At 47.0% G+C, this 26397-nt stretch overlaps 3 protein-coding genes across 7 annotated transcripts; 2 read left to right on the forward strand and 1 right to left on the reverse strand.

Annotated features, from left to right (window-relative positions):
* Positions 1 to 846: 846 nt before the first annotated feature.
* On the reverse strand, positions 847 to 9986 carry LOC103184284 (VPS37B subunit of ESCRT-I). Its single transcript, XM_007902205.2, has 4 exons — positions 9828 to 9986; positions 5767 to 5938; positions 4412 to 4494; positions 847 to 3992 (listed from the first exon to the last, which is right to left on the reverse strand). The coding sequence occupies exons 1-4, from the start codon at positions 9936 to 9938 to the stop codon at positions 3498 to 3500; spliced, it is 861 nt and encodes a 286-aa protein (XP_007900396.1). The 5' UTR covers positions 9939 to 9986; the 3' UTR covers positions 847 to 3497.
* Positions 9987 to 10844: 858 nt separating this feature from the next.
* On the forward strand, positions 10845 to 14414 carry LOC103184281 (N-acetyllactosaminide beta-1,3-N-acetylglucosaminyltransferase 2). Its single transcript, XM_042337544.1, has 2 exons — positions 10845 to 10942; positions 12010 to 14414. Exons 1-2 carry the CDS (start codon positions 10860 to 10862, stop codon positions 13028 to 13030), a joined length of 1104 nt encoding a protein of 367 aa, XP_042193478.1. The 5' UTR covers positions 10845 to 10859; the 3' UTR covers positions 13031 to 14414.
* Positions 13087 to 25345, forward strand: LOC103184282 (N-acetyllactosaminide beta-1,3-N-acetylglucosaminyltransferase 2-like). Of its 5 annotated transcripts, none has more exons than XM_007902199.2 (3): positions 13087 to 13135; positions 15124 to 15274; positions 23958 to 25345. In XM_007902199.2, exon 3 carries the CDS (start codon positions 23968 to 23970, stop codon positions 25111 to 25113), a length of 1146 nt encoding a protein of 381 aa, XP_007900390.1. In that variant the 5' UTR covers positions 13087 to 13135; positions 15124 to 15274; positions 23958 to 23967; the 3' UTR covers positions 25114 to 25345. The 5 variants fall into 5 exon arrangements, with proteins under 5 accessions (XP_007900390.1, XP_007900391.1, XP_007900392.1 ...); XM_007902200.2 differs by lacking the exon at positions 13087 to 13135 and adding an exon at positions 14853 to 14995; XM_007902201.2 differs by lacking the exons at positions 13087 to 13135; positions 15124 to 15274 and adding an exon at positions 20885 to 20962.
* The last annotated feature ends 1052 nt before the right edge of the window (positions 25346 to 26397 follow it).

The following is a 26397-nucleotide window of genomic DNA, read 5'->3' on the forward strand; positions in this document are numbered from 1 at the left end:
TGGCCAGCCTTCTGCCCTGCAAACTTGCTGGTAAAGTGGGGGAAAATAATAATAATCCTTGCATTTGATATATAGCACCTTATCACATCATTGAGATGTCTCAAAGCGCTTCACAGGATCTTCTGTAAATTGAATTGACTGTACATTTCATGAATGAAACGCAGCAGCCAATTCAATTGTGCCTTTCACTTGAGCAGGAGACAGATGCATGGGCGGCAGCAAATTTTTATAAGGTCTCTCTCTCGCCAGCGAGTTGACTCTTATTAAAAATAATGAACTGCCAAACCAGTTTTTTTAAGGCTTGGCTTTGAGCGAGAACATGATGTGAACGCAGCAGTGTGCCAGGCTGAGAGCGCTACACACACAGGGCACAATGAACCAAACTAAACCCTTGTGCCAGTGCAGAGCCAGCAGGAAGCATCACTTTAATCTGTTCACACGAGGCCTCTGGACTCTTCCACCTGACGTCACGAGGAAGCCTTGAACTAATGACTAGATCCTTAAGCGGCGTAAACAGGATGGAAATCAATCAGACAAACCCTCATCAACAACAGAAGGTTATGTTGGCAAACACTCCAGCAAACTTGGACCAAGAACGCTGTAGGAAAATAATGAACCAGTCTCCAAATGTCAATTTGACCGCGTGCATTGACTTACGCTGGCATCCCTCACCCATCACCTGTGTCGGCCAGGTTTACCCACAAAATAGTTACTGCACTTTCCTGTGCATTCTGTGAAGCGCTTGGGAGACGTCTCAACAACTTGATAACGCACAATATCAAATGCAAGTATTTTTATTATTAATATTTATTACTTGTGCAGAAGTGAAATGCCTTCAGACCCAGGTGCAACTCATTGAATTTTATTAGTTGAACATGATTAAAATATTGAGGTAACGTCCTGTAGTTTCGCCACTACAACAATCTTCATTAATAACAGAAGGTAGGAACCGCAGACTTTTACAATTCAATCCGCGCGCGAGCGAATGAGTGGCGTCCCGTGACTGAGTGAACAGCCCGTGGACAATGCTGGAGTCCGCAGCGTGGCTGGTTCGATCTCCTGTGGTAGGCACGTCGTTAGCAGCTGAAGGTGCTTTCAGTTACCAATCAATAGGAAAATAACAAGTAGTGTAGCAAACGCCTGGTGTTCTGTAACTCGAAACCCAAGTTATCGTCCTTGCCCAGGGGCGACCAGGCCGGGGAATAGAGAGCTGACGAAACAGCGCTCCGCAAGCAAGCTTTCACTGTTCGGATTTAATGCCCACCGTGACCCACCGACTCGGCTGTGAATAATAAACCTCCGCTCGCGCAAATGCTGCTCGTGAGTGCCCGGGCAACCGCTGTAATCCCCGCTCTGTACACGCGCTTTACACTTCAAACGCGAGCTTGTGCACGATTTCGATGTCACATTCCCTCCGATGTACTGCATGCTGCTGCTCACTATTACATTTTACAAAACATTCTGTTTTAATTCCTCTTCTTCCCCCACCCCCCCCCGCCCCGCCGCCCCCCTCCCCCCACAAGAAAAATAACATTCGAGTCAAATGCACTCACTGCTCGTAACGACATGTGAAACCCGCCCCCACCCGGCCAGAGTTAGCATTCATCAGTACACAAGGCATTGCCTTCACCACCACCGCCAACTGCCTGTGAGAGAGAACTAAGGCACATAAACATGCATACTTCCTGGATTGTACCCCTCCCGGCCGTGCTCCCACACATCACAGATCTCCCCCTCGGCCGCTTCCGAGTGTCCCTGAATGAGACGGCTTCAACCTGCCTCACTGAACACACACCGCGGGTGACACCTGAAACCCCGAGCACGTTTAACGGGTAGACATCGGCAGAGTTTGGTGTCCTGGCACCCTTTTCTGGTGGTGGTGTCCCCCCACCTCTCACCCCCCCACCCAACATCTTTGGGGATTTTAAAACAAGAGGGAAGGGGTTGAGGTGAGTGGGATGGGGGGGGGAGGGGGGAGAGTAACATGTGGCAATCAGGATTGGAATTCTTTAAGGAAATCGGCCAGAATTTTACTTTAATGCTATATATTTGCCGAGATCCTTAGGATCGGAATGACTGGCGTTCGGTTACTGAGAGGAGGCTCCAGTAATTCCTGAATTAAGGAACACCATTAGCATTGCCACATGTTACACCTATATTATCCCCCCTCGCCCATGTTAAACATCACAGTAAAGAACATCCAGTTTTCTCAGTTTCACAAGCGATCGAATACCAAGAGTAAGTTCAGTTAGTTGTGGAATATGACAGGGATCCCCTTTTACAAAAAGTCTTAAAAAGCTACAACACTCAGTTAATCATAGAATAAACAAACCATGTATCTTAACAATCTGTGGAGCACAGAGTGATCAGCGACTGAATTAACAAAGGCAATCAATCTGATTTAATCAGACGTTTCCACCAGACCCTGATCAGAGCAAGAAAGCGCAAGAACACTGAGGTGATTGGTAAATCTCCACGACTTTACGGACCAACAATGTCGCAGGAGTTTGATGCTGAATTAACTTCAGGCAGAATTATTACTTTTTTCCCCCTTAATAAGTTTTCCGAAGTACAATAAATAGAAATCAGTAAAAAGATCAAGAAACACGTTCACTCGGTTACACAACGTGGTTGTGAACCTGACGGGGGTGTGGGGGAAGGACGGAGAAGAGGTGCGTACACGCATACTCACGCGTATACACACACACACACACACACACACACACACACGCATATATATACACAACCAAAAACTGTGCTTGAAACAGTAAAGTTTGCCCCTGGCCCGACAGAGAATGATAAATCAAAATTATGCTCCCCAAGATTAAGCCAAACACGCACCCCCCCCACCCCACAACACACACGCATCCTATGGCTCATAGTACAACCTTGCACTCTCTCAGGTAGCTCAAACTGGAATGGTGGACTTGAGTTGAAGCCGCAAATAACTTATGTGCTAATGTTGGATTTTTGTTTCAATAGAAAAAGAAATGCAATGAAGCCTCCAAAACCCCACCCAAACCCCCATATCATTCAATTATAAGTTGTTTGCACGCATTAATAGTTTTTGCATCGGTTAAATTTCCGAGACAAGCTGCTAAAATAGTACACGCGAGAAAAGAGCAGCCACAGATTTAAAAACGACTTGAAAAATTGTAGAAATCTAAAGCTACCACAAAAGATGCCCCCGCCACCCCCCGGGACATCTGAGAACATTCCCAAAAAATAGTGTTTGCACAAGAAACGATACCTTTCAGCTGTGCACGAATAAAACAATTTCTGGAGCAGACATGGAAGCAGTCAGCAGCAGTCGCCTTAGTGCTAAATGCGAACATGTTCCTCCTCTCTCTCCTCTCCCCCACCCCTCACCACGCAATTTACAAACCACTCACTCACACACACACACTCACTGTTAACATAACAGTAGAACAGTAGAATTGAAAGCACCTAATGCATAGAAAGAAATCCACTTGATCTGTCTGATTTGATGAGCAAAGTTACTGCAGGATGAATCCAGCCTGAGGTGCTGATTTCTGGGGAACGGGCGGGGGTGCATAAGGCAGCCTGTATTGTTGGGGGTAGCCCGGCTGAGGAATGGGAGTGGGGGCGGCCGTGCCTGAGCGGGGTGGGATAGGAGGGAAGGGAGAGGCCGGGTAGGGGGTCGCGTGGCTGGGCCCCGGAGGCAGGCCCATGAAGGGATTGGGGTAGGCGAATCCTTGCGAGAGAGAAGGCGGTGGCAGAACCCTGCGGGGGGCTGGGATGGGAAAGGTGGGGTCGGTGGTGGGGTTGGGGGTCTGGCTGGCTGGGGCTGGGTCAGGCTGCCAGTGGAGCTGAGCCACGTGGGGTTGAGCGGGCCTCTGCCCCTTTAAGACCATCTCCTGCAGCTTCTCGATCTTGACCCGGCGCTGGTGTGCCAGCTTGCGCTTGCTCTGGTACTCGTCAATGAAGGTGTCCAGCGGTATTTCTCCGTCCAGGAAGGTCTTGGCCATGTTCTGAAACAACACGGGGAAAGCCTTTCCGTTAACGTTTTCAGACAAACTCAACACATTTTCGTCGGTTACAAAGGGTTATTTTTTTAAAAAATCTGTCTCAAGACTCTTCTCTTGGACCTTGTGCGCCTTTGGTCAACCCCCTATCCCCACCCTCCTAAAATACCCCTACGATATTACCCGACCCTCAACTCAGGAGGAAATCCTTAACACCGCCTTGGGACAGCCTTGCGACGTGAAAGGGGCTGTGAAAAATGGCTCCAGTGAAGAAACACTATTCCGGAAAAATAATTCTTACATTTAATATAGTGCTTTTCACATCAGGATAACTCCTCGCAGAATTTACTGTAGAAATGAGGAACTGCACTCCACAGTATATCCTGATGAATGCTTTCTTCGTGTGGACAAACGATAATGCTCACCTCAGTTTCCTCTTCGATTTTTGCACCTTCTGTTTGCAGGAGGGCGAGCAGTGTGTCGATGGAAGAACAGCTGGACTTGCTGTCTGCAGAGAGAAGCAAACAACATCGATGTCAGCTACAACATCCTCCCACCATATTGAGCAACATCGCAATTTAGCAAGAGTCAAGATTCCATTTGTTCCATTGGAGACAAACTATGACATTGGGAACCATTGGACATCAAGGCTGCAAAAAACAGCCACTCTGGCTTTGCAAGTCACATTTTTGACTTCCCGATGGCACGAAAATAGTGTCTCTCCAGTAAAAGCAATTGTCTGTTAAGCCAACAGTGTCAGGCTGTGAACTGCAGTCTGGACAGATGTTGATATGCAGCCAAGCTTTTATTAATAATAATCCTTGCACTTGATATAGCGCCTGATCACTAATTTTCACACAAAGGGTAGTGGAAATCTGTAACTCTCTCCCTCAAAAGACTGGATACATTCAAATTTTCAAGACTGAGGTGGATAGATTTCTGTTTGAGGGGCTGAATGGTCTACTCCTGTTTCTATGACGTGTTCGAGACATCTCAAAGCGCTTCACACAATAATCTGTAAAGTGTAGTGACTGGGTATTTTGTGGCTGAAAAATGCCCCTACGATTTTACCTGATGTTCACCTGACCTGTGTGACAGACTCTCGGCCAGGCTGCTAACAGAAAACATCTTCAGTCTGGAAACATATCAATAGATTGGGCTCGATCCAGCCCGGAAAACTGCTCCACTGAAGCAAGTGATAACCCAAAGGCCACATCCTGTTAAGCAATAAAGCCCAGTGAATCTGGCCACGATGTTGGCTTTGGCTCTCTGAATGCATTCATGAATAATCCTGCATTTGAAGCAGAACCTATAAGACCGCAACAACCCAAAGCAACTTCACAGCAACTTAATTGTTGACATGAAGACATTACTTTTTGTAGGCTGGTCACCCAATGTACATTGCTCTCACTGTTGCGAGCAAGCAATGCAATCCGTTCATAAAAGTTCGGTCAAGAGCCAAGTCTAGAGGGAATCAAGAGACTAAAGCAGTAAAACTCACATCAGTCAGGACCCTAAATAGCACTTAATGACTTACGTGAAGACCGAGTTCAAGCAAACTGTATAAATTGTACAAAATCCGATTTAATTGATAATCTACACTGCCCGTGCGTGATTCAATGCAGCCAGTAAGTGCGTACGCAGTGACGGGTCACGACTACGTTTCCTGCGATTCAATGCAGGCGTTAAGAGCTTCCTTTCAACCAATCTGTGCCAGTGTTGTGATCACAGATCACAATCACACAGGATAAACGTGGTGTAATTGCAAAGCAGGTTTTACCTAATTTGGATTTGCGCATCTGATATGCTTCGAACACCGTCTGTAGCTCTTGATATTTGCTGATCAGCTGGAGTTTCAATTGGTTCAGCTTTGGGTCATACTGCAGGTTCTGCTCTGCTAGACTGCGATTGCTAGCAAGACTCATGTCTTTGGTCGACTGGACATCCGGTGCCTGAAAAGACAGAGAGCTTGCTCACCAACAAACATCCACTTTAGAAAATAAGCCGCACACATTCCTCCATTGGGAACAATGAGAGGTCACGTCCAATGTGTAATTAATGCGAGTCATCGACACTGACCCACAGAAATAAACAACTTGTATTTGTATAGTGCGTTCACACAGGGTAGCGTCTCGAAGTGCCTAAGTTGGAAAGAGAGGTCATTCAATCCATCGTGCCTTTTCTGGCTCCCTGAAAGCCCTATCTATCCAGTCCCACAAGTTTCGCCCACAAAACACACAGTCACTACACTTTACAGTATATTCTGTGAAGCGCTTTGAGACATCTCAAAGACGTAATAAGGCACTATATCAGATGTAAGGATTATCCTTATAGTCCCATTCTCCTCAGGGGCAATAAATTCTCCCCGATTATGTTATTAAAACGCCTCACGATTCTAAAATCCTATATCGGGTCTCCTCTCAAGCATTTCTGTTCTGGAGAGCACAGTCCCAGTCTCTCCTCAGATGTAAAACCTCTCACCTCATCAACATCACCTTGTTCTGTCTTTCAGCAGTACACTCCAGCTCTAGCCAGGTATGTTATAACAAACTGGTATGTGATGATTACCTGAAGCAACAAACTCTGTAGAACCTGTTCTATGTCCCCTCCCCTCTGTCATACACCTGTCGACTTCCTGTTTGAAACCCATGAAGGACATATCCTGTTATCTGAATTGTTGCCTTTCAGGTTCACTTGGCTTCTACAGCAGGAAGATACACTTTAAAACTAAGAACCAATCCTCATAATAATAATAATAATCCTCGCATTTGATATAGCGCTTTTCACGTCAGGAGGACGTCCCAAAGCGCTTCACAGAACACACTGTAAAGTGAATTGACTGTATATTTGTGGGCGAACGCGGCAGCCAATTGCACACAGCAATGTCCCACAAACAGTCGTAGATTGAAAATGACCAATTTATAGCTCATTAATATAATGTACATTTATAAAGCGACTTCTCAAAATACTTCTGCTCAAAATACCATTTTCAGACTCTACCCTGCATGAAGAGTATAATATAAGTGCAAGTTGTTGTTGAATTTAATGCCAAATGTTGCAAAGCGAACATGCTCTCGTAGAAACCTTGACTTAGAAATATTTTAGCATAGGGGGAAGTAAATCAAATTGGTTTGTTTACTAGTAAACAAACAACGAATAACAACAATAATAAACCTTGCATTTGATAGAGCACCTTATCACATTGTGGAGACGACTCAAAGCACTTCACAGAATATACCGTAAATTGAATTGACGGTGTATTTTGTGAGCGAAATGCGGCAGCCAGTTCCACACAGCAGCGTCCCACGAACAGTTGCAGATTGAGTGATCAAATTATTTATTTATTGAAGCGTTAATTACCTCCAGATATCGATCCGCCAATCGACCAATCACTGGGTTACTACTTATTGCCGGGTAAACAATGCTTTTTAAATATGAAAAATTCTAGATAAAACGTTTTAATGAAGAAATATAAAAACTTGCTTTGAAAGTGACTAACAAAAAGAGGTAGATTGTGTGTGTGCGTGTGGTGGGGGGAAGGGGGGGGGGGGTTAGTGTTGCCGGGAGAAGAAAGCCGAGGATTAATCCTTGCCAGGGCACTCATCTAGTTTCTAGGCCACCCCCCTTCTTATGAATGCTACTTTCCTGAACAAAAGCCGCAGCTGAACAAACCAACGCGCGGCCAAAGGAGTGCATTCAGATCACAGTGAGTAACAAAGAAAGCTTTGTTTGCAAAAACATTTCTGGTGTATGGAAAAAAGGTAATGGGAAATGTCTGCTCCTGAAGGAACTGGAAGTGATTATTTTGTTGTGTGGGGAGATGATTGAAAAAAATGCACTATGGTCTCTTTGTTAACACATCATTTTAATAATGAATTCATTGAGAACCACAGCTCAACTGTGCAAAGATATGCACGCACCAGAGCTTCCTCTCTCTCGCAACAACAACTTGCATTTATATGGCACCCCTCCCACAGGGTAGAATGGCACCCTATCTCCTGGAACTCAAAACTATTACAGTACTTTGCCTATGTCTTTGCTTACATTCCCCCTTTTTACCTAATGTTCCATACCATACACCAGGGTGGTTCAACCTTTTGGCTGTTGAGGGCCAGTTGCTGGATTTGAGAAGTTTCCACAGGCCGCACAAGCAATATTTATGCGTTTCCCTTCCAATGTGTTTTTCATGTCGGAAGTACATCCTAAAGCAGCTGGGCACCCGAGCGATGGATGGGAGCCGAGGGAAATGGGGTGCTGAGGGGAACAGATGACAGACAGCGTGGTTGAAGAGTTAGGCCTTGATGTACCTTGAAAAAGGGAAAGGGAGCAAGCGAGTTCGGAGGGCCTCCGGGAATGAAGCTCCAGAGAACGGGGGCAAAATGGCGATGGTGGGGCTGATGAGGTGGGGGGCGGACATGAAATAAGCCACTGTTTGCTGGGCAAAGAGAACGGCTGGATCGGGAGATCGCAGAGCTAGGGCGAGGTGCTCAGTTTCATTCCTTTTCTGTAACTTCCTGGTCCTCAGCCAAGCAATTGGAGTGATTGGTGAAACAGCAAACTTACATCATTTATATAGCGGACTATGTTCAAATATCCCACAGTATTTCAGTGTAATTAATAGCAGCCATCTTGCCTCAAGGTCCCACATGAAGAGAATGACTTAATTTATCTAGGATTGCTGGCCAAGCCACCACGAGGACCTCCCTTCCCCTTTTTCAAATTGTAAGACAGGACCTTTGGCATTCACCTGAACAGGCAGACAGGAAGCTGGGAATTTAATGACTCACCCCTCCACCCCACCAAAAAAAATACTCCCTCTCAGCACTGCATTGCAATGTCAACTTTGACTGTGAGCTCAAGTGCAGTTCCTATCATCGCAAATAATACTTATATTTATCTATAACAGCAAAACATCTCATGGCAGGTCACAGGGAATTCCTGCAGACAACGCAGTGACCTAGGAACAGCAGTTTGGGTTGGGTGTCAATTTTATTTGTCCAAAACTATGTGGCGTGAATAAATAATAATCCTTGCATTTGATATAGCGCCTCAGCAGGTTGAGCCAAATGGGGAGGAGATGGATTTATCTAAACAATACGGTAGTATTTCGGGGCAAAGCAAAGTGTAATACACATATACACTCACGCTTTCGGCCGCTACGCCCCAGAGCTCTTGAACACTCTCCCTCAATCCCTCCACCTTGCCCCCCCCCCCCCCTCCCTTCCCTTTTTCCAAGTCCCACCTGAAAACCTTCCCTTTCGATCGTCCACCTCTATCCCCCCCTTCCCCCCCCGCCGCCGGCCGGGTCGAAGTCAGGCTCCGCCACCGTTAAGCGCTCCCGAGACACTACCCTGCAATGGAGGGCGCTACATAAGTGCAAGTTGTTGTGGTGGTGGCTGGACGCCGACAAAAAAAAAACACGGCCGTGACGTCTCAGCGACATAAGGCGCCGCGTCAAACGCGAGGAATGTTATTCCTCATTATATGGCAGAACCGCTTACTGCGAGGGGCCCGACACAGGGCGGGAGGGAGGGCAGGGCCCGGGCGGATGATGATGATGATGATAATAATAATAATCCTTGCATTTGATATAGCGCCTTATCACGGTCACTGAGACGCTTCAAAGCGCTTCGCTGGATGTAAGTGTAAAGTGAAGCAGTTCGGATGCGGGGCCTGCAAGGCTTTGGGTGGGTGGGTGGGGAGGGGGGGGGACCCCCGCCCGGGGTGCGGCGTTTCTGGGTGGCCGTTGTTTACAGGGCTCAGGCCTCGGCCTCTCCCCCTCCGCCACCGGCCCCTCTCTCTCTCTCTGTCTCTCTGTCTGTCTGTCGCCGCCGCCCTCACCTCCACCATAATCTCCTCCGCCATCTTCTTGAGCTGCTCCTCGTCCGCCAGCAGCTGGTGGAGCTGGGCCACACTCAGGGCGCTCAGCTTGCCGGCATCCACCAGCGCCATCGCTTCTCCGCCCTCCTCCTCCTCCTTCTCCGCTCAGCAACTTCCGGCGGCGGCGGCGGCGGGAGGGCGCGGAGGGGCGGAAGGGGAAAAAAAAACCGTCCACGAAATGACCTCCCGCCTGGGTTTGACAGATTAAGCCAATCAGAGAGCGACATGATGTGATTGACCCGTCAATTGTCCAATTGGAGATGGCAACTTAACCTAAACCCCGCCCCCCGGCTCTGCACCGCTTGATTGACGCGCACCTCAGCCAATCGGAGATGGCGTGTTACAATGGCGATTGACACGTGATTGAGCTTTTTCGGCGGAGGTCACAGCTCCCACCTCGACTGGCTGACGCACGCGTTGAGCCAATCCGCGGCGGCGGTCCCGCCCATGTGATTCGATTGACGCAAATACCATCCAATAAGAAGAGGGCCTTTCATTTGATTGACGTCCAAATCACCCAATAGGAGACCGCGGCCCAGCCAGACGAGACGCGGCTCGGCTCTGGCAGTCACAGTGCCACTTGTGGCGAATTAACTCATTTACTTAATTAATTGACGGTTGATTAACTTCATTAACCATCACACAAGGGGGGGGCGGGGGGGGGGAGTAAGACACGAAAGCATGGACGTAACAACAATAATAATAATAATCATGTAACACAAAAGTCTCGAAGGCTTTGTTGAAACGAGACGGGGTGCAAATGAGACGAACGACGCCCACGGAGCCAATCACATCTCAGCGTAACTCCGGGACCGTGGACGCAGACGCATCAACAGCCTCGATCGATGAGCGACCGTCAGCGAGATCGGCGACCAAAGAGCGGCCGCGCGGCCCGGTCACGTGGGCCGAATGCGCTCTCGCGCGTGCGCACGCGCGCACCCCACCCAGCGCGTGGGAGAGAGGGGGGGGGGCGGGGTTTCGGAGTCTCGCGAGATGCGGAGAAGCGGGCGGGAAAGGCGCCCGCGTTGGCGCCGCGAGCCGCCATTTTGTGTCGGTCTCTCTCTCTCTCTCTCGAGGTAGCGGCGGCGGAGAGGCCGAAGGGAAGGGTGAGGGGGTGGTGCAGGGCGGCGGACAGCGGGGTTAAAGCTGCGCATACGATGGCTGGATGGCTTCTCAGGCACAGAATCCTCAGTGACTCATTGCAAGATAACAGCCTCCCACCCCACCCCCGGCCCCACAATGGCCGCCTGACTGCCCTGCTCCCAGGCCTCACAGCTTCGACACTACCCCCCCACTCCCCCCCCCCAATGTTGAACTCACACAGCCCCGTAATTAGGTGGAGGAACATTTGGGTTTTGACAACTTCTTCAAACCCCCTCCCTCACCTCCCCCACCCCAGCCGCCATCTTTCAGTCGAGTCTTGCTCGGCCATTCACGGCCTCGCTCCCTCCTACCTTTCCGACCTACTATTCCCCTACTTACCTGCCCGTACCCTCCGTTCCTCTGGCTCCGGTCTGCTCCACATCCCCCGCCCCAACCGCCCTAACATCGGTGGTCGGGCCTTCAGCCTCTCAGCCCCTCGGCTCTGGAACTCCATCCCCAGTGCCTTCGCCGCCTCCTCCCGTTCCTCCTTCAAGGCCGGTCTCAAGACCTTTCTCTTTGACCTTCAGCCTTCAGCTCCCCTCTCGACTCTCTACCCCCTCCTCGCTCTCTCCCTCCCCTCACCCTGACCATTTCCCCCCAATGCTCGGGTCCTGACCCAACTGTACAGCGCCTTGGGACGTCCTCCCGACGTGAAAGGCGCTCTATAAATGGAATCTTCTTGTTGAGTCTCGCGCATGTGAAATGTTGCTAAGGTTTGGGGTGCGGGGGGATTATTAAGCGCCCGGTGGTGGGGGGAGGTTGGGAGGGAGAGCTAGTCGAAGCAAAAGAAGAGGCCGTTCGTCCCATCATGCGAGTACCCGTGCCGCATCTACAAAATCACCCGCATAACACACTGTATATCCTGTGAAACGCCTTTGAGACGGACGTCTCCACCGCCCCTGCATTAGCCGTAACTCTGCATGTTAAAGTTAACCTTACGAATGCTTACAATTTAGCAGTGGAAAAATTTTAAATTTAATTTTTTTTAAACTTTTGACAGGTTAGCAAACATGACCAAAAAGCAAGTTGCAGCTGCAGTAGCCCTGTTGGTGGTCGTGCAAATCGTATTGACGATATACAATCACCTGCTTATAAACTGGTCCACCAGCACGCTGAAGATAACTGGGGAGAGTGGCACAATAATGCTGATCACTAGACATATCTCGCATCCTCACAAGGGTGGTAAATGTTTCATACTGGAAAGAAGAAAATTCCTTGATGAGCTTCCATACCTGCAGAACTACAAATGTCAGATTTTGTTAGTGCCTTACGACCTGTGTCACGTATCCAATGGACAACGGCTAATATTGTTGGCTCTCAAATCTCATTCTTCAGGGTTTGACAGGCGCCGCTTACTGCGGGATACTTGGGTGAACGATTTAACCAAACCTGACGTGGTGGTACGTCACGTATTCCTCTTGGCTCATGTGGAAGAAAAAGGCATCATGGATCTCGTGAAGTTGGAGTCCAACTCTTTCCGAGATCTAATTGTGTGGAACTTTACCGAGAATCAACACCACTTGCCACTGAAGGAGCGTTGCTTTCTGGAGTACCTTTCACACAGCTGCTCAGCTGCCTCAATGGTCTTCAAAGGGGATGATGATATTTTTGTAAACCTACCAAACCTTTTCACGTACCTGGAGCAGAACCGAGATGAGTCCAAGCCAATGATGTATGGATATATTCACTGGAACGATCCTGTCCTCAGGTTTGGTAAATATAGTGTGAATAGAACTTTGTATTTGGGTAACCATTACCCACCGTTTGCGGCTGGGGGTGCCTTCATCATGACAAGTAGTTCCGTGAAGAGATTGTACGAAGCGTCCCTTATAGTCCCAGTCTTCCCACTAGATGACGTCTACCTGGGGTTCCTCGCCTTTGCTGGAGGCGTGGAGATGAAGCACGACGATCGCTTTGACGTGTTTGGATATTTGAAGAAGGATGTGCTCACCGTTAAGAAACTATTGGCAAAACATGGATTAAAAGAAGAAGAAATTGCAAATTTGTGGTCATTGATTTGATTTGAATTGTTTTGCGTACCAACGTTTTGGAGATAATGTTCACTTGTTGAAAATCTAAACCGCACTTGGTGATGAGGCTCTATTGACCTCAACATTTTGAACAAGGTAAAAAAGTTGTTGCTAGGTTTATATGTGATAGTTTTTGTGAATCGTTGTGTTAGGTTCCTGGATCGTACATCATTCTTAGGCCAATAAGATGGACAAGCAATGTGTTCCCATGGCTCTTCCAATTCTTCTCTGGAATGGGAGCTAGTAGTCGTATGATAATGTCAGGAGTTAACTTGCTCTCTGATTTCACAGCCTAAAATAAGAATTACGTGAAGATATCTGACACAAATAATACTTTAAATCTTTTTTAAAGTTGTACAGTAGAGTACATTACAGTACTGACCATGCTATCATTATCTTGATATGATTCTTTTGACAAAGTTATACTGTTGTTGTTTTTTCAATGTGTGAATTCAAACAGGCTTCCACATCCATTCAATAACAGATAAACTTTAGCAATATTGTTCCATTGTTTCTTTATAATTGAATGAAGGTAGACATTATTCTGCAGTCCCCAAATTGAATATTGTCATCCTGTTCATTAATTCTTCATAGTACAGGATATCAAATACAAGAGAATCCCGTTATTAAGTACCTTGTTGGATTTACTTATAAAACATGTCACCATTGGACACTTCTGGTTTCTGATGCAGATCAGCTGGCTTCCTGCATGTGCATACAGTGTGCTGGAAGTCATAAAGACAGCTGAGTGAACGTTTCTAACTTTAGAAACACTGGTGAGAGCAGTCACAGCTGACCAAACCCTTTCTCGTGCGCGGATGCATGTACAGGAAGCCACCAGTGATAACGAGAGTTGACCTGGAAGCGGGACTGGTGGCCATGTTTATTTCACAGACCTGTTGTAACACAGCATCTAATGTTTGGGACCCCAAACAGCCCGTTGTAATGGCATAGTCCTGTACCTTCCTGACAATTGCTCACATTAAAATTTGGAGAGACCATTTTTTTGCCAATTTAGAAACATCTTCACTGACCCGAGCCCAGCTCACAACGTTTATCTAACAAATTATGGCCTCACGATTGGACTTCACCATGGATCACCAAACCTAGTGAAAGTCCAGCATAAAGGATGTATTTTCCATTTGAAAATGTTGAAAACTGTTTTTGTTGATGTTATCAGTGACAAAGCAATGAGAATGTACTGTCAGTTTCGCGACTGGTTCGATTTACGGACAGTTGTTAAGTTTCTTCATGAAGTTTGGCTTGAAAGTTGTTTCCCTGGTTAAGAGATAAAAAATACCGATCGTTCATTTCTTATAGCTTCCTGATTTGAAATGTTAGAACATCAAAATAAAACTGTTGGCTATTAAGGTGCTATTATGAATGTGTGGATTGCTTTGCATTGCAGGTCCTGCCTTATGCTCCTCCCAATTATATTTGTGGACCGCATGTAAATAGAGTTACATAAATAGACGCGGGTAGAAGTCCTGACCAACTGTCTTCACATAAAGTTTACTGCTTTATATAAAAAAAAGGCAACATGAATCAACATCATACGTAATTTACGTAATTTGGACAAAACAATCCGGATTTTTGTTCTCACAAAAAAAAAACTTGCTCCACCTTTTGTGGGGCAAAGCGCTTTGCTTCCAGTCGTATAAACGCAGCACCAAAGAATCTTAAAACGCCTGGAATGAAACAGTTTCTAATATTGTTTTGTGGGAGGACTCTCTGTGATTCATAGTGCATGACTGCCTTTCAGTGGTGTACTTGAAGACTGCAGCGCGGAACTGAGAATCCTTTGTTGAGAATGAAAACCAGCAGCTTGACGACCTCATTTTGCAGAATGTAGCAGGCCTGCTTCAAGGCCTTATTAACTGTGCAGAGAGAAGCAATGGATTACAAAGTACAGCCTATTAAAGCTAACGTGGAAATATGCAATTGCTCGATAATCAAGTAAGATTGTTCCTCAGCTTTTTAAAAAAGATGAATACACGATTCTCAACAACAGTGTGTTGTGAGCACTTAGCAATAGAAACTATTTCTTTAGAGAAATTAACATTAAAATCCATCATCTTTTCCAGAAACAAATAATTCACAGCTGTGTTGGTCTGGTCCTAGCTGAATTAATTGGCGAGTCACTAGGTTATCTCTCATATAAGCAGGATAATGACTGGATGATGGGAAACGAGACTGAATCACCCTGCATCTTTCTGCTGCTGGTATCGTGGGCGGGTAAGATTATCTCCTTCCACTTACTGTAGCTACAGTTGATGGGTTATTGTCTCATAAATTTCTGTCTAATCGGAAACAACCAACTTTCTGCCTGTGTGGTGAGTTGATCCATTTTACCGTTAATTTTGCATGAAGGATTTGCAGTTTTGTTTCGAGGCATATTTCATTTTGACGCATTCGGAAATCCATTATTCTGATCAGCAAGGTGCTTGACACACATGGAAACCATGTGTTCAGCCGAGTGTCTGACACTCAACATACTGAAAACCAATATAGCATAAATACAGAAGTCATCGGGAACACGCAGCAGGTCAGGCTGTATCCACGGAGAGAAGGAAAATGATTTAACGTTTCAGGTCTATGACCTTTCCTCAGAACGGTATTAAAAAAATGGGATTAGAAGGCTATGAGGGTAAAGAAAGGGTGGATACTCATTTGAAGTATAAACACCAGCATCGACTAGTTGACTTGAATTGCCTGATTCCACTAAAGTAATCTTTCATGTGGAGTCCTGTAGCGTAGCGGTTATAGCATTTTGCCACAAAATATACAGTTAATTGACTTTATAGGATATTCTGTGAAGCTCTTTGAGACGTCTTAAAGACGTGATAAGATGGGACTGTTACAGATCTTATCCCATCATCAGACAACTTATTTGTATATCGTATTGTTCTATATATTGTGGAGTCCTGTAGCTCAGTGATTAGAGCACTCGCTTTGCAAGCGAGGCACCTGAGTTCAATTCCCGGCAGGTCAGGGCGAAACCTTGGGCAAGTTTCCTTACTCCACAGCCCTAATAATAATCCCTCCAAAAAACAAAACAATAATAAAATTGGTCATTTTCAATCTACGACTGTTTGTGGGACATTGCTATGCGCAATTGGCTGCCGCGTTCGCCCACAAATATACAGTCAATTCACTTTACAGTATATTCTGTGAGGCTCTTTGGGACATCTGGAAGAAGTGAAGAGCGCTATATCAAATGCAAGGATTATTATTATTATTATTATTAATTATTTACCTTGATTGAAAGAATGGCTACATTGTGTATAGAGAGCCATTTTATGTTTTCCTATTTTTAAATGCTAACAGAGCATGTTCAGAACTAATGTTTGGTCATTTTAAAAAGAAATTGACCTGTGCAATGCCTTCAAGTAGAACTAGATAAACAGCAGCATTGACCCACACACAGGTAGACGGACAATGCAATAACACCTTTCAAGGTCAGTGACGCTTTGATATTTCTACCCACCCCTGTTTCCCAGCAACAGTCTGAAGAACCACAAGAGAGGAACAACTGGAATGCTCTCAAGATGATGCAAAAAGATTGCAACAAGATATAGATAGGCTAGGGGAGTGGGCAAGTAGGTGGCAGATGGAATTCAATGTTAGCAAGTGTGAAATTATTCACCTCGGTAGCAAGAATAAAAGAACAGATTATTTTCTGAAAGGGGAGAAGTTAGATAGTGTTAGTATTCAAAGGGATTTGGGTGTCCTTGTACACCAGTCCCAAAAAGTTAGTTTGCAGGTGCAGCAGCAACTAAGAAGGCGAACGGCATGTCAGCGATCATTTCAAAAGGTTTAGAATATAAGAGTAGGGAAATCTTGCTGCAACTTGCTGCTTTGGTGAGACCGCACCTAGAATATTGTGTGCAGTTTTGGTCTCCTTATTTAAAAAAGGACATACTTGCCCTAGAGGGGGTGCAGCGTAGATTCACTCGGTTAGTTCCTGGGATGAGGGGACTGACCTATGAGGATAGGCTGCATAAACTAGGACTATATTCTCTAGAGTACAGAAGAATTAGGGTGGATCTTATTGAAACTTGTAAGATTCTTAAAGGGCTGATAAAGTAGACACTAAGGGACTGTTTCCCCTGGTGGGAGAATCTATAACCAGGGGTCACAGTCTTAAAATTAAGGGTCCGCCTCTTAGAACAGAGTTGAGGAAACATTTCTTCACTCAGAGGGTAGTGAACTTATGGAATTCACTACCCCAGAAAGCTGTAGATGCTCAGTCCTTGAACATTTTCAAGGCTGAGACTGATAGATTCTTGAAAAATAGATGGATTAGGGGATATGGGGATAGGGCAGGTAATCAGAGGTCGGTCAGAAGATCAGCCATGATCTTATTGAATGGCGGAGCAGGCACGAAGGCCGAATGGCCTACTCCTGCTCCTAATTCTTATGTTCTTATGTAAGAGTATTGTACATTACAGGTACTGCACAGTATAGCACAGGACAGCCTGTACGAGTGTCCCTCTCCCTCCCTCCCTCCCTGTCTGTCTGTTTTCCCTATCTTTCCCCTGCAGGCTGCTCGTTGCTTTCCACAATGAGCGCCCTTGCCCCTCTGCGCCAACTCTATCCCTCTCAGCCTCCTGCAGGCTGATAATGTCCTACTAAACCCGCCGCCTCTTGTCCCAGCGTGCGCTTCTTGGCTGCTGCCCCCGACCCGAGCTGGCCCTCCCTCAAAATGACCCCCTCCCTGCAGCTCTCCCACTCTGTCCTGCTCTCTCTCCGCTCTCCCCGCCTCTTATCGCTGCCTGACCCCCCTCACTGCCTCCCTCTGCTCCAGCCTGGGAATCCTCCGCTGGGCTCATCATGGCAGTCGGCGCTGGCTAACCAGCAGCAGCCACACCGACTGCCCCATTCCCCACTACCACCACAAACCACCCCGGACCCTGACTCCGGGGGCTAACTTCTCCCTCATCTGCATCCCCACCCACCCTCCCAACCATTCTACTACCCCCTCCCATCCCACACATCCCCCTGCCAACTGTCCACTCCGCATTGGACTTCAAAATGTCCGCTCCATCTCCAACAAGACCCTGGCCATCAATTAACTCATCCTCCATAAGAACATTGACTTCATGGCACTAACAGAAACCTGGATCACCCCAGGTGACATCTTCCCCCTCACTGAGGCCACACCACCCGGCTACACTTACCACCATACCCCATGCCCTAACCGTCGTGGCGATGGTGTGGCCCTCATATCCAGGGCATCAATTGCCCTATCCCCCTACTCCACACCTTACCGTCTGCTATCCCTCCCACTGCTCTCTGAAAATTCTTTTACTCTACCGCCCCCCAAAATCCTCTCCCACCTTCATCTCTGACATCTCCACTCTCTTTGCCTCTCTCTGCCTCTTCCAACCGTCTCATCATTCTAGGTGACTTCATCCTCCACTTCACTCCCTCCTGCTCCATCTCCTCAGACTTCTCTCTCCTCTCCTCTCTCAACCTCTCCCTCCACATCCACTCTGCTACCCACACCCACGGTCACCCGCTCGACCTGGTGATCACCCGGGGCCTCAGGGTCTCGGATATCACCATCACTGACAAGTCCATCTCTGACTACCATTTCATCTCCCTCAACTACCATATCCCTCTCCCCGCTGCCTCCAAACCTACTACCATCTTCTACCACCCGTGGAAGAAGATCTCCCCGCAATCCCTTTCTGCTGCCCTGGAGTCCTCTGATCTCCTCACCCTCTGGCCCACCTCTCGCAACAATCCACTCACTGCACTCACTCTTCTCCACAGCACCCTCTCCGCCACACTCAACGTCCTTGCCCCCCTCACCTCCCGAACTGCTTCCTATTCCTGATCCTCACCCTGGTTCACCAGCCACCTCCGCTTGCTTAAGGACCAGGTGCGGTCTGCCGAAAGCACTTGGCTCAAATCCGGCCTAATAGTCCACCGCCATATCTGGCTGGACCTCATCAAGAACTACCGCTCTGCTCTCGCCTCAGCCAAATCATCCTTCTATTCCAGGTTAATCCTGGAGGCAAAAGGCAATCCCAGGCTCCTGTTCTCCACCACTAACCGGCTCCTCTTCCCTCCCCGACACACCTCGCAGATACTTTCCTCCAACTCTCACTGCAAGAAAATGCTGTACTTCCTCGAGTCTAAAATTGAGGGAATCTGCACAGCTGCCACTGCCCTCCCAACTTCCAACCCCTCCCAACCCTCGACCCACACAATTACCCATCCGTCCACACCTTTGAACTTGTCACCCCTCTCCTCTGTCTTCAACACGGTAACCTCCATGAAGTCCACCACCTGCTCCCTCGACCCCATCCCCACCCCTCTCCTTAAATCCCAGCTCCACCTCCTTGCCCCACTGTTGCTGACATCATTAACCTCTCCATGTCATCTGGCACTGTTCCTTCCGCCCTCAAAACAGCCACTATCAAGCCCACCTTGAAAAAACCTTCCCTCGACCCATCACAGCTCTCTAGCTACCAGCCCATCTCAAATCTCCCTTTCCTATCCAAGGTCCTTGAGAGTTGCCTCCCAGCTTCGCTCTTTCTTCTCCTCTCACTCCCTCCATGAACCCCTCCACTCGGGTTTCCGTGCTGCCCACAGCACTGAAACTGCTCTGGTCAAGGTCGCAAACGACATCCTGACCATGTGTGACCAGGACTCCCTCTGCCTCCTCGTCCTCCTCGACCTCTCCACCGCCTTTGACACCGTGGACCACTCAATCCTCCACCGCCTCTCCTCCCACCTCAACCTTCAAGGTTCTGTCCTTGACTGGTTCAGGTTCTACCTTTCACAACGCCTCCACTTTGTCGCAGCAAACAGTTTCTCCTCCAGCCCCCGCACTGTCTCGGGCGCTGTTGCTCAGGGCTCTGTCCTCGGTCCCCTCCTCTTCACCCTCTACATGCTCCCCCTTGGTGACGTCATCCGCACAAATGGGGTAAATATCCACATGTATGCGGATGACAGAGAGGTACCCAACTCTACCTCTCTGCCTCCACCCTGAACTCCAGAACTACTGAGGTCCTGACCGACTGCCTGTCCGACATCAAGTCTTGGATGAGGGCGAACTTTCTCCAACTCAACGTCAGCAAGACCAAGACCCTCTTGATCTCAGGCGCTGGCAGCATCAGCCTCCATGGCTGCACACTCAACCTCATTAAGCCAGTCAGGAACCTGGGTGGAAAATTACAAAGTGCAGCTAGGTTATGCTGGAAACAGATGTAACCATTAACTCCCTGTTTACAAGAGTACATGAACGGCCACAGATGTTACGGCAGACAATGGCTGGATGTGATATGACTGACTGAAAACCGGACTGAGCCGCTTTTCAGGGCCAAACCAAGACCACCTGATCCGGATAAGAGATTAGCTACGTGACTAGGATCACGCTATGTGAGCAGCCAAATGTATAAAGTTATGATTGGATAATAAATTGTTGGTCAGCTAAATATGTTAATATGCGGTAGAAAAGCTCTTGTAAAGTACTGCAGGGCAGAGTGTGCAGCCCGGGGTCTCTGATGCCGGACTGGCGCTTCTCCTTGCATGCGAGTAATAAAAGAGCTCATTGGTGTGACCGAATCCTCTGTGACTGTTAATTCCACAACACCTGGGTGTCTTTTTTCGACCCTGAACTGTCCTTTCTTCCCCACATCCGCGCCATGACCGGCACTGCCTACCACCACCTCCGCAACATTGCCAGGACTCCGCCACTGCCTGAAACCCTCACCCACGCATTCGTCACCTCAAGACTTGATTACGGGAACTCCCTCCTCATCGGCCTTCCGAATGCTTCCCTTCACAAGCTGCAAATCATCCAAAACTCTGCAGCTCATGTACTCTCACGCACCAGGCTCCGTGACCCCATCGCTCCACTCGCACCCTCGCCTGACTCCACGGTTCAAGAACCTCATCCTCAGCTTTAAGGTCGGCCATCCATAGCCTTGCCCCCTCCTACCTCTCTGACATGCTGACTCCCTACCAACCTGCTTGCTTCCTCCGTTCATCGGCTCCGGCCTACTCCATGTCTCCCGCCCGACCTGCCCTACCATCGGTGGCCGGGCTTTCAGCCTCTCTGCCCACACACTCTGGAACTCCATCCCACGGTCCCTTTGCCTCGCTTCCTCCCTCGCATCCTTCAAGGCCGGTCTCAAGACCCTTCTCTTTCACCGTGCCTTTGGTCTCCCTCCCACCTCTCTGCCTTCCCTCACCCCTACACCAACCCTCTACCATGCTCGGGCCCTGACAGCTGACTGTTCAGCGCTTTGGGACGTCTTCCCGACGTGAAAGGTGCTTTATAAATGTAATTTTGTTGTTGTTGTTAGAGCACTCGCCTTGCAAGCGAGACACCTGGGTTCAACTCCAGGCAGGTCAGGGCGAAACCTTGGGCAAGTTTCCTTACTCCACACGCCTAATAATAATCCCTCAAAAACAAAACAGTAATAAATTGGTCATTTTCAATCCACGACTGTTTGTGGGACATTACTGTGCGCAATTGACTGCCGCGTTTCGCTCACAAAAATACTGTCAATTCACTTTACAGTCTATTCTGTGAAGCGCTTTGAGACGACGAGAAGACGTGAAAAGCGCTATATCAAATGCAAGGATTATTATTATTATTATTACTTGCTTCCAGTAGTTTGGCGCTGCAGTTTGTACACACCTAACTGTTTGTTGACAGTGCAGAAATGCCAAGTTTAACCTTAAAGGGTTTTGAACATTTAAATATAATTTTTTGAAAGGGTTTTAATAGAAAAGTGATCTGCCAATTCTCTAACAACTGGGTTCCTACTTACTGTTAGGTAAACAGAAGCTTGTGGAGTAAGAAAACTTGCCGAAAGTTTCATCCTCCCGGAATCGAACCCAGGATTACTTGTGATCATTTCTTGAGTTACAGGGAAGCATGCATTTGATGAGCACGCACAGTCAACATCAAACAAAGCCTCCCCATTCCTTGTTGTTTTCAGTTACGATTTGCAGTATAAGTTGGGCTATTTAGACTTTGAGAGCACAGCAACCGAGCACGGTTGAAGAAGAGAGTCTTGAGATGCGTCTTGAAGGAGGCAAGGGAGAGGGCGAGGCAGTGAGACTGCGGAATGGAATTCCAGAGGGTGGGGGCAGAGTGGCTGAAGGTCCGCCTGCCAATGGTGGGATGGGCAAGGCAGGGGACGTGAAGCATGTCGGAGCCTGCTGAGTGGGGGGAGAGAGCAGGTTGGTAGGAGGTCGCAGAGGTAAGGCGGAGCGAGGCCTTGGAGGGCTTTGAAGGTGAAGACTAGGATCTTGCAGTTTCCTTATGTGAGAAAAGTGATGTGGTGAGTTATTAAAGGAAGTGCGGCACAAAGAGAGAGGGAGAACTGGATAAAAGTCTAAAATTATTCAGATTTTAGAAAATTTTGATACAGATACCATTTTTCTGCCACAAAAAAGGGCTCTAAGATGCCTTCCGGCATGAGGGGTGCTACATAAATACAAGTTGTTGTATGTTCAGTTTCCTGGAACAAAGCTTATCCCATAAACAAGCAACTTATTTGTATATCATAAAATATTGCACTGTTAATTATTCACTTAGATTGAAAGAATGGATCCATTGCATATAGAGAGCCATTTTATGTTGTTATTCCTGTTTCTAAATGCTAATGGAGCATGTTCAGAACTAATGTTTGTGTTGTTAAAACGAAATTGAATTGTAAAACTAGAAAAACTAGAAAAACAGCAGCAACTACTCCCACACAGGAGTCGGTCCAATAGTGAGTCTTCCAGAAACATGTTTCTGGTCTACTGACATTTCTGAGCCCACAACCCCACCCCCCAAAACTGCCCTCACTACCCTGCAACCGTCTGAAGCACCACAAGAAGAAAAGGTCTGATATGAAACCTGTTTTGGGTTAAACTTTTCTCAACTGGTGAGAGGAACAATTGGAATGTAGCAGTAAGTTCCACATTACAGTACTGTACTTGCTTCCAATAGTTTTGTGCTGCAGCTTGTACACACCTAACTCTGAGTTGGTCGACATTGAAGAAATGCCAAGTTTAACCTTAAAGGGTTTTAAACATTTAGTGCATTATACCTCCCAATGGCCCCGAGTCCAGTAATCTTCAGATCGTGCATTAGTCTCTTCTTTTGTTCAAGATTTAATAATAATAATCCTTACATTTGATATAGCGCGTTATCACGTTTTTGAGACGTCTCGAAGCGCTTCACAGGATACACTGTAAAGTGGGTTGACTATATTTTGTGGGCGAAAGCAGAAGCCAATTGCGCACAGCAGTTTCCCACAAACAGTTGTGGATTGAGTGATCAACTTGTTTTTTTTTTGAAAGGATTGTTACCCCTGGAAAAGCGATCTGCCAATCGACTAACCTCCTGGTTCCTACTGACTGCTCGGTAAACAGAGGTGTGTGGAGTGAGGAAACTTGCCTAAAGTTTCATCCTCCTGGGAATCAAACCAGGATCACTCGTGATAATTTTTTGATCACAAGTTTCATGGAACTGTGCACTTGCTGAGTGTGATCAACTAACATCAAACAAAGCCTCTCCATTCTTTGTTCAAAGTTCCTTGTTTTTGATTATGATTCCTTTCACATCAGGAGTTTCCTCCTGACTTGAAAGGCGCTCTATAAATGTAGTTTTATTGTTGTTGTTGTTGGGCCTTCTGTCTCTCTGTCCCTACTTTGTGGAGCTCTATCCCGCAGTCCCTCTGTCTTGTGCCCTCCTTTACCTCCTTCAAGACCCGTCTCAAGACCCTCCCCTTCGACTGTGCCTTCGGGCACCCACCTTCCCCCCCCAGCCCCGACCACCCAACTCGGGTATGAAACACTGATTGTCTGACGCCTTGGGACATTCTCCCAACCTGAAATGTAGTTTTGTTGTTGTTGTTGTTTGTTGGTTGTTTACTGATGCACAAAATGATCTGTTTAACAGGTTGGTAAGAATGGCACGGAAACAGTTGGCATTTTTCATTACGTTGCTGCTTGTCCTGCAAATGGCATTGGTGCTCTTTGCTCTCTATCGGCAGTTTATACTGAAGTGGTCCGTAGATCACTTGGGCACATCACTGAACCTCCAAGGGGACGCGCAAATCCCAGAACCAAACCAGCAAAGGTTCTGGAAAGTTGACGAGAACATCAGAAACATCACCAGTACCCTGAGGGTAGACATAGGAGGCGGCCGGGTCCCAATAGTTATCAACAGAACATTCTCATCGGCTCTCACTCCTGCCAGTACTTTCACTCTGGTGACAAGAAATTTTGCCGATGAGTTTCCATATCTGCAGAGCTACATATGTCAGATAGCGATAGCCCCGCCTGACCTGTGTCACGTATCCAGTGGACAACGGCTAATTTTGCTGGCTCTCAAATCTCACTCTTCTAGGTTTGACAGGCGCCGCTTACTGCGGGATACTTGGGTGAAGGATTCAACCAAACCTGATGTGGTGGTACGTCACATCTTTCTCTTGGCTCAGGTGGAAGAAAAAGGCATCATGGATCTCGTGAAGTTGGAGTCCAACTCTTTCGGAGATCTGATCGTGTGGAACTTTACCGAGACTCATCACCACTTGCCACTGAAGGAGCGCTGCTTTCTGGAGTATCTTTCACACAGCTGCTCAGCTGCCTCAATGGTCTTCAAAGGGGATGATGATATTTTTGTAAACCTACCAAACCTTTTGACGTATCTGCAGCAAAACCAAGATGAGTCCAAGCCAATGATGTATGGATATATTCACTGGAACGATCCTGTCCTCAGGTTCGGTAAATATAGTGTGAATAGAACTTTGTATTTCTGTAACCATTACCCACCGTTTGCGGCTGGGGGTGCCTTCATCATGACAATTAGTTCCGTGAGGAGATTGTACAAAGCGTCCCTTATTGTCCCAGTCTTCCCACTAGATGACGTTTACCTGGGGTTCCTCGCCTTTGCTGGAGGCGTGGAGATGAAGCACGACGATCGCTTTGACGTGTTTGGATATTTTAAGAAAGACGTTTGCTCGATCCAGAAGGTCCTGGCGAAACACGGATTAGGTCCAGCGGAAATTAAATCACTGTCGTCACAAATTCAAAGTGAAAAATCCTGTTTCTGAAATGTTTTCATTTGAGGTTGAGGTGAACGACCAATTCATTTATATATATATATCATCTGGAGGATTGTTTGTCAGAACAATTCAAGGAAAATCCTATGTCAAATAGTGTTGTGGGTACTTTATTTGAAGGACAGTGTTTCCAAATAGAGCACAATGTCCACCTCGCTGCACTTGAGTGTCAACCTAAATAATAGTCATTATATTTGATATAGCACCTTTCACGTTCGAGAGGACATCCCAAAGCGCTTCACAGTTTATACAGTTTGTGGAGTCCTGTAGCTCAGAGTAGCTCCTGTAGCTCCTGTAGCTCACTGTAGCTGAGAGACCTGAGTTCAATTCCAGGCAGAGGGCGAAACCTTGGGCAAGTTTCCTTACTCCACACACAGCCTAATAATAATCCCTCCGAAACAAAAACAATAATAAATTGGTCATTTCCAATCTACGACTGTGTGTGGGACATTGCTGTGTGCAATTGGCCGCCGCGTTCGTCCACAAATATACAGTCTATTCACTTTACAGTGTGTTCTGTGAAGCGCTTTGGGACGTCCTCCCCACGTGAAAAGCGCTATATCCAATGCAAGGATTATTATTATTATTATTAAGAAATCAGGTTTAAGTTCGGGATGAACCACTGAGCAATACAAGAGGGGAGGAGGGAGAGCGCATGCCTCTGTTTACCTAAGAGTTGATAAGTGAATTGCACACGCAAGGGTCTTGAAGGAATCAAGGGAGAATTGTAGATCGCTTTTCGGGGAATAATAATTCCTCAAAAAAAACAATATTAAATTGGTCACTCAATCCACGACTGTTTGTGGGATACTGCCGTGCGCAATTGGCTGCTGTGTTTCGCCCACAAATATGTGGTCAATTCACTTTACAGCATATTCTGTGAAGCGCTAGAAGACGTGAAAGCGCTATATCAAATGCAAAGCAAGGAAGCACGAGGTATGAAGATATCAGCTGACAGAGGCAGGTTTTTAAATGGGTTTAAAAGTAGTGATTAGGTGGGATTCTTGAAGAAAATACTTGATATGGTGTTGGGGAGATAAAGCAGGTTTGGAATCCTGTAAATGTTCTCGGATTTCTAGGAATCATTCCAAATTTGGGAAACGGAGAATTTTGGTGATGGCTGCTTTCTATTTATTGATTGTTGAAATTGTCAAATTGCTTTCTGGTTGGATTTTACTGTATACAAATGTACTGAAAATTATAATAAACTGGTCAAAGAGGTACACAAATCAGTACGACAACTGGAAGATTTCAATGAAGCTTTAGACTGTATGA

This window comes from Callorhinchus milii, unplaced genomic scaffold (genome assembly GCF_018977255.1).
Source record: "Callorhinchus milii isolate IMCB2004 unplaced genomic scaffold, IMCB_Cmil_1.0 Scaffold8, whole genome shotgun sequence".
NCBI classification, from domain to species: Eukaryota; Metazoa; Chordata; class Chondrichthyes; order Chimaeriformes; family Callorhinchidae; genus Callorhinchus; species Callorhinchus milii.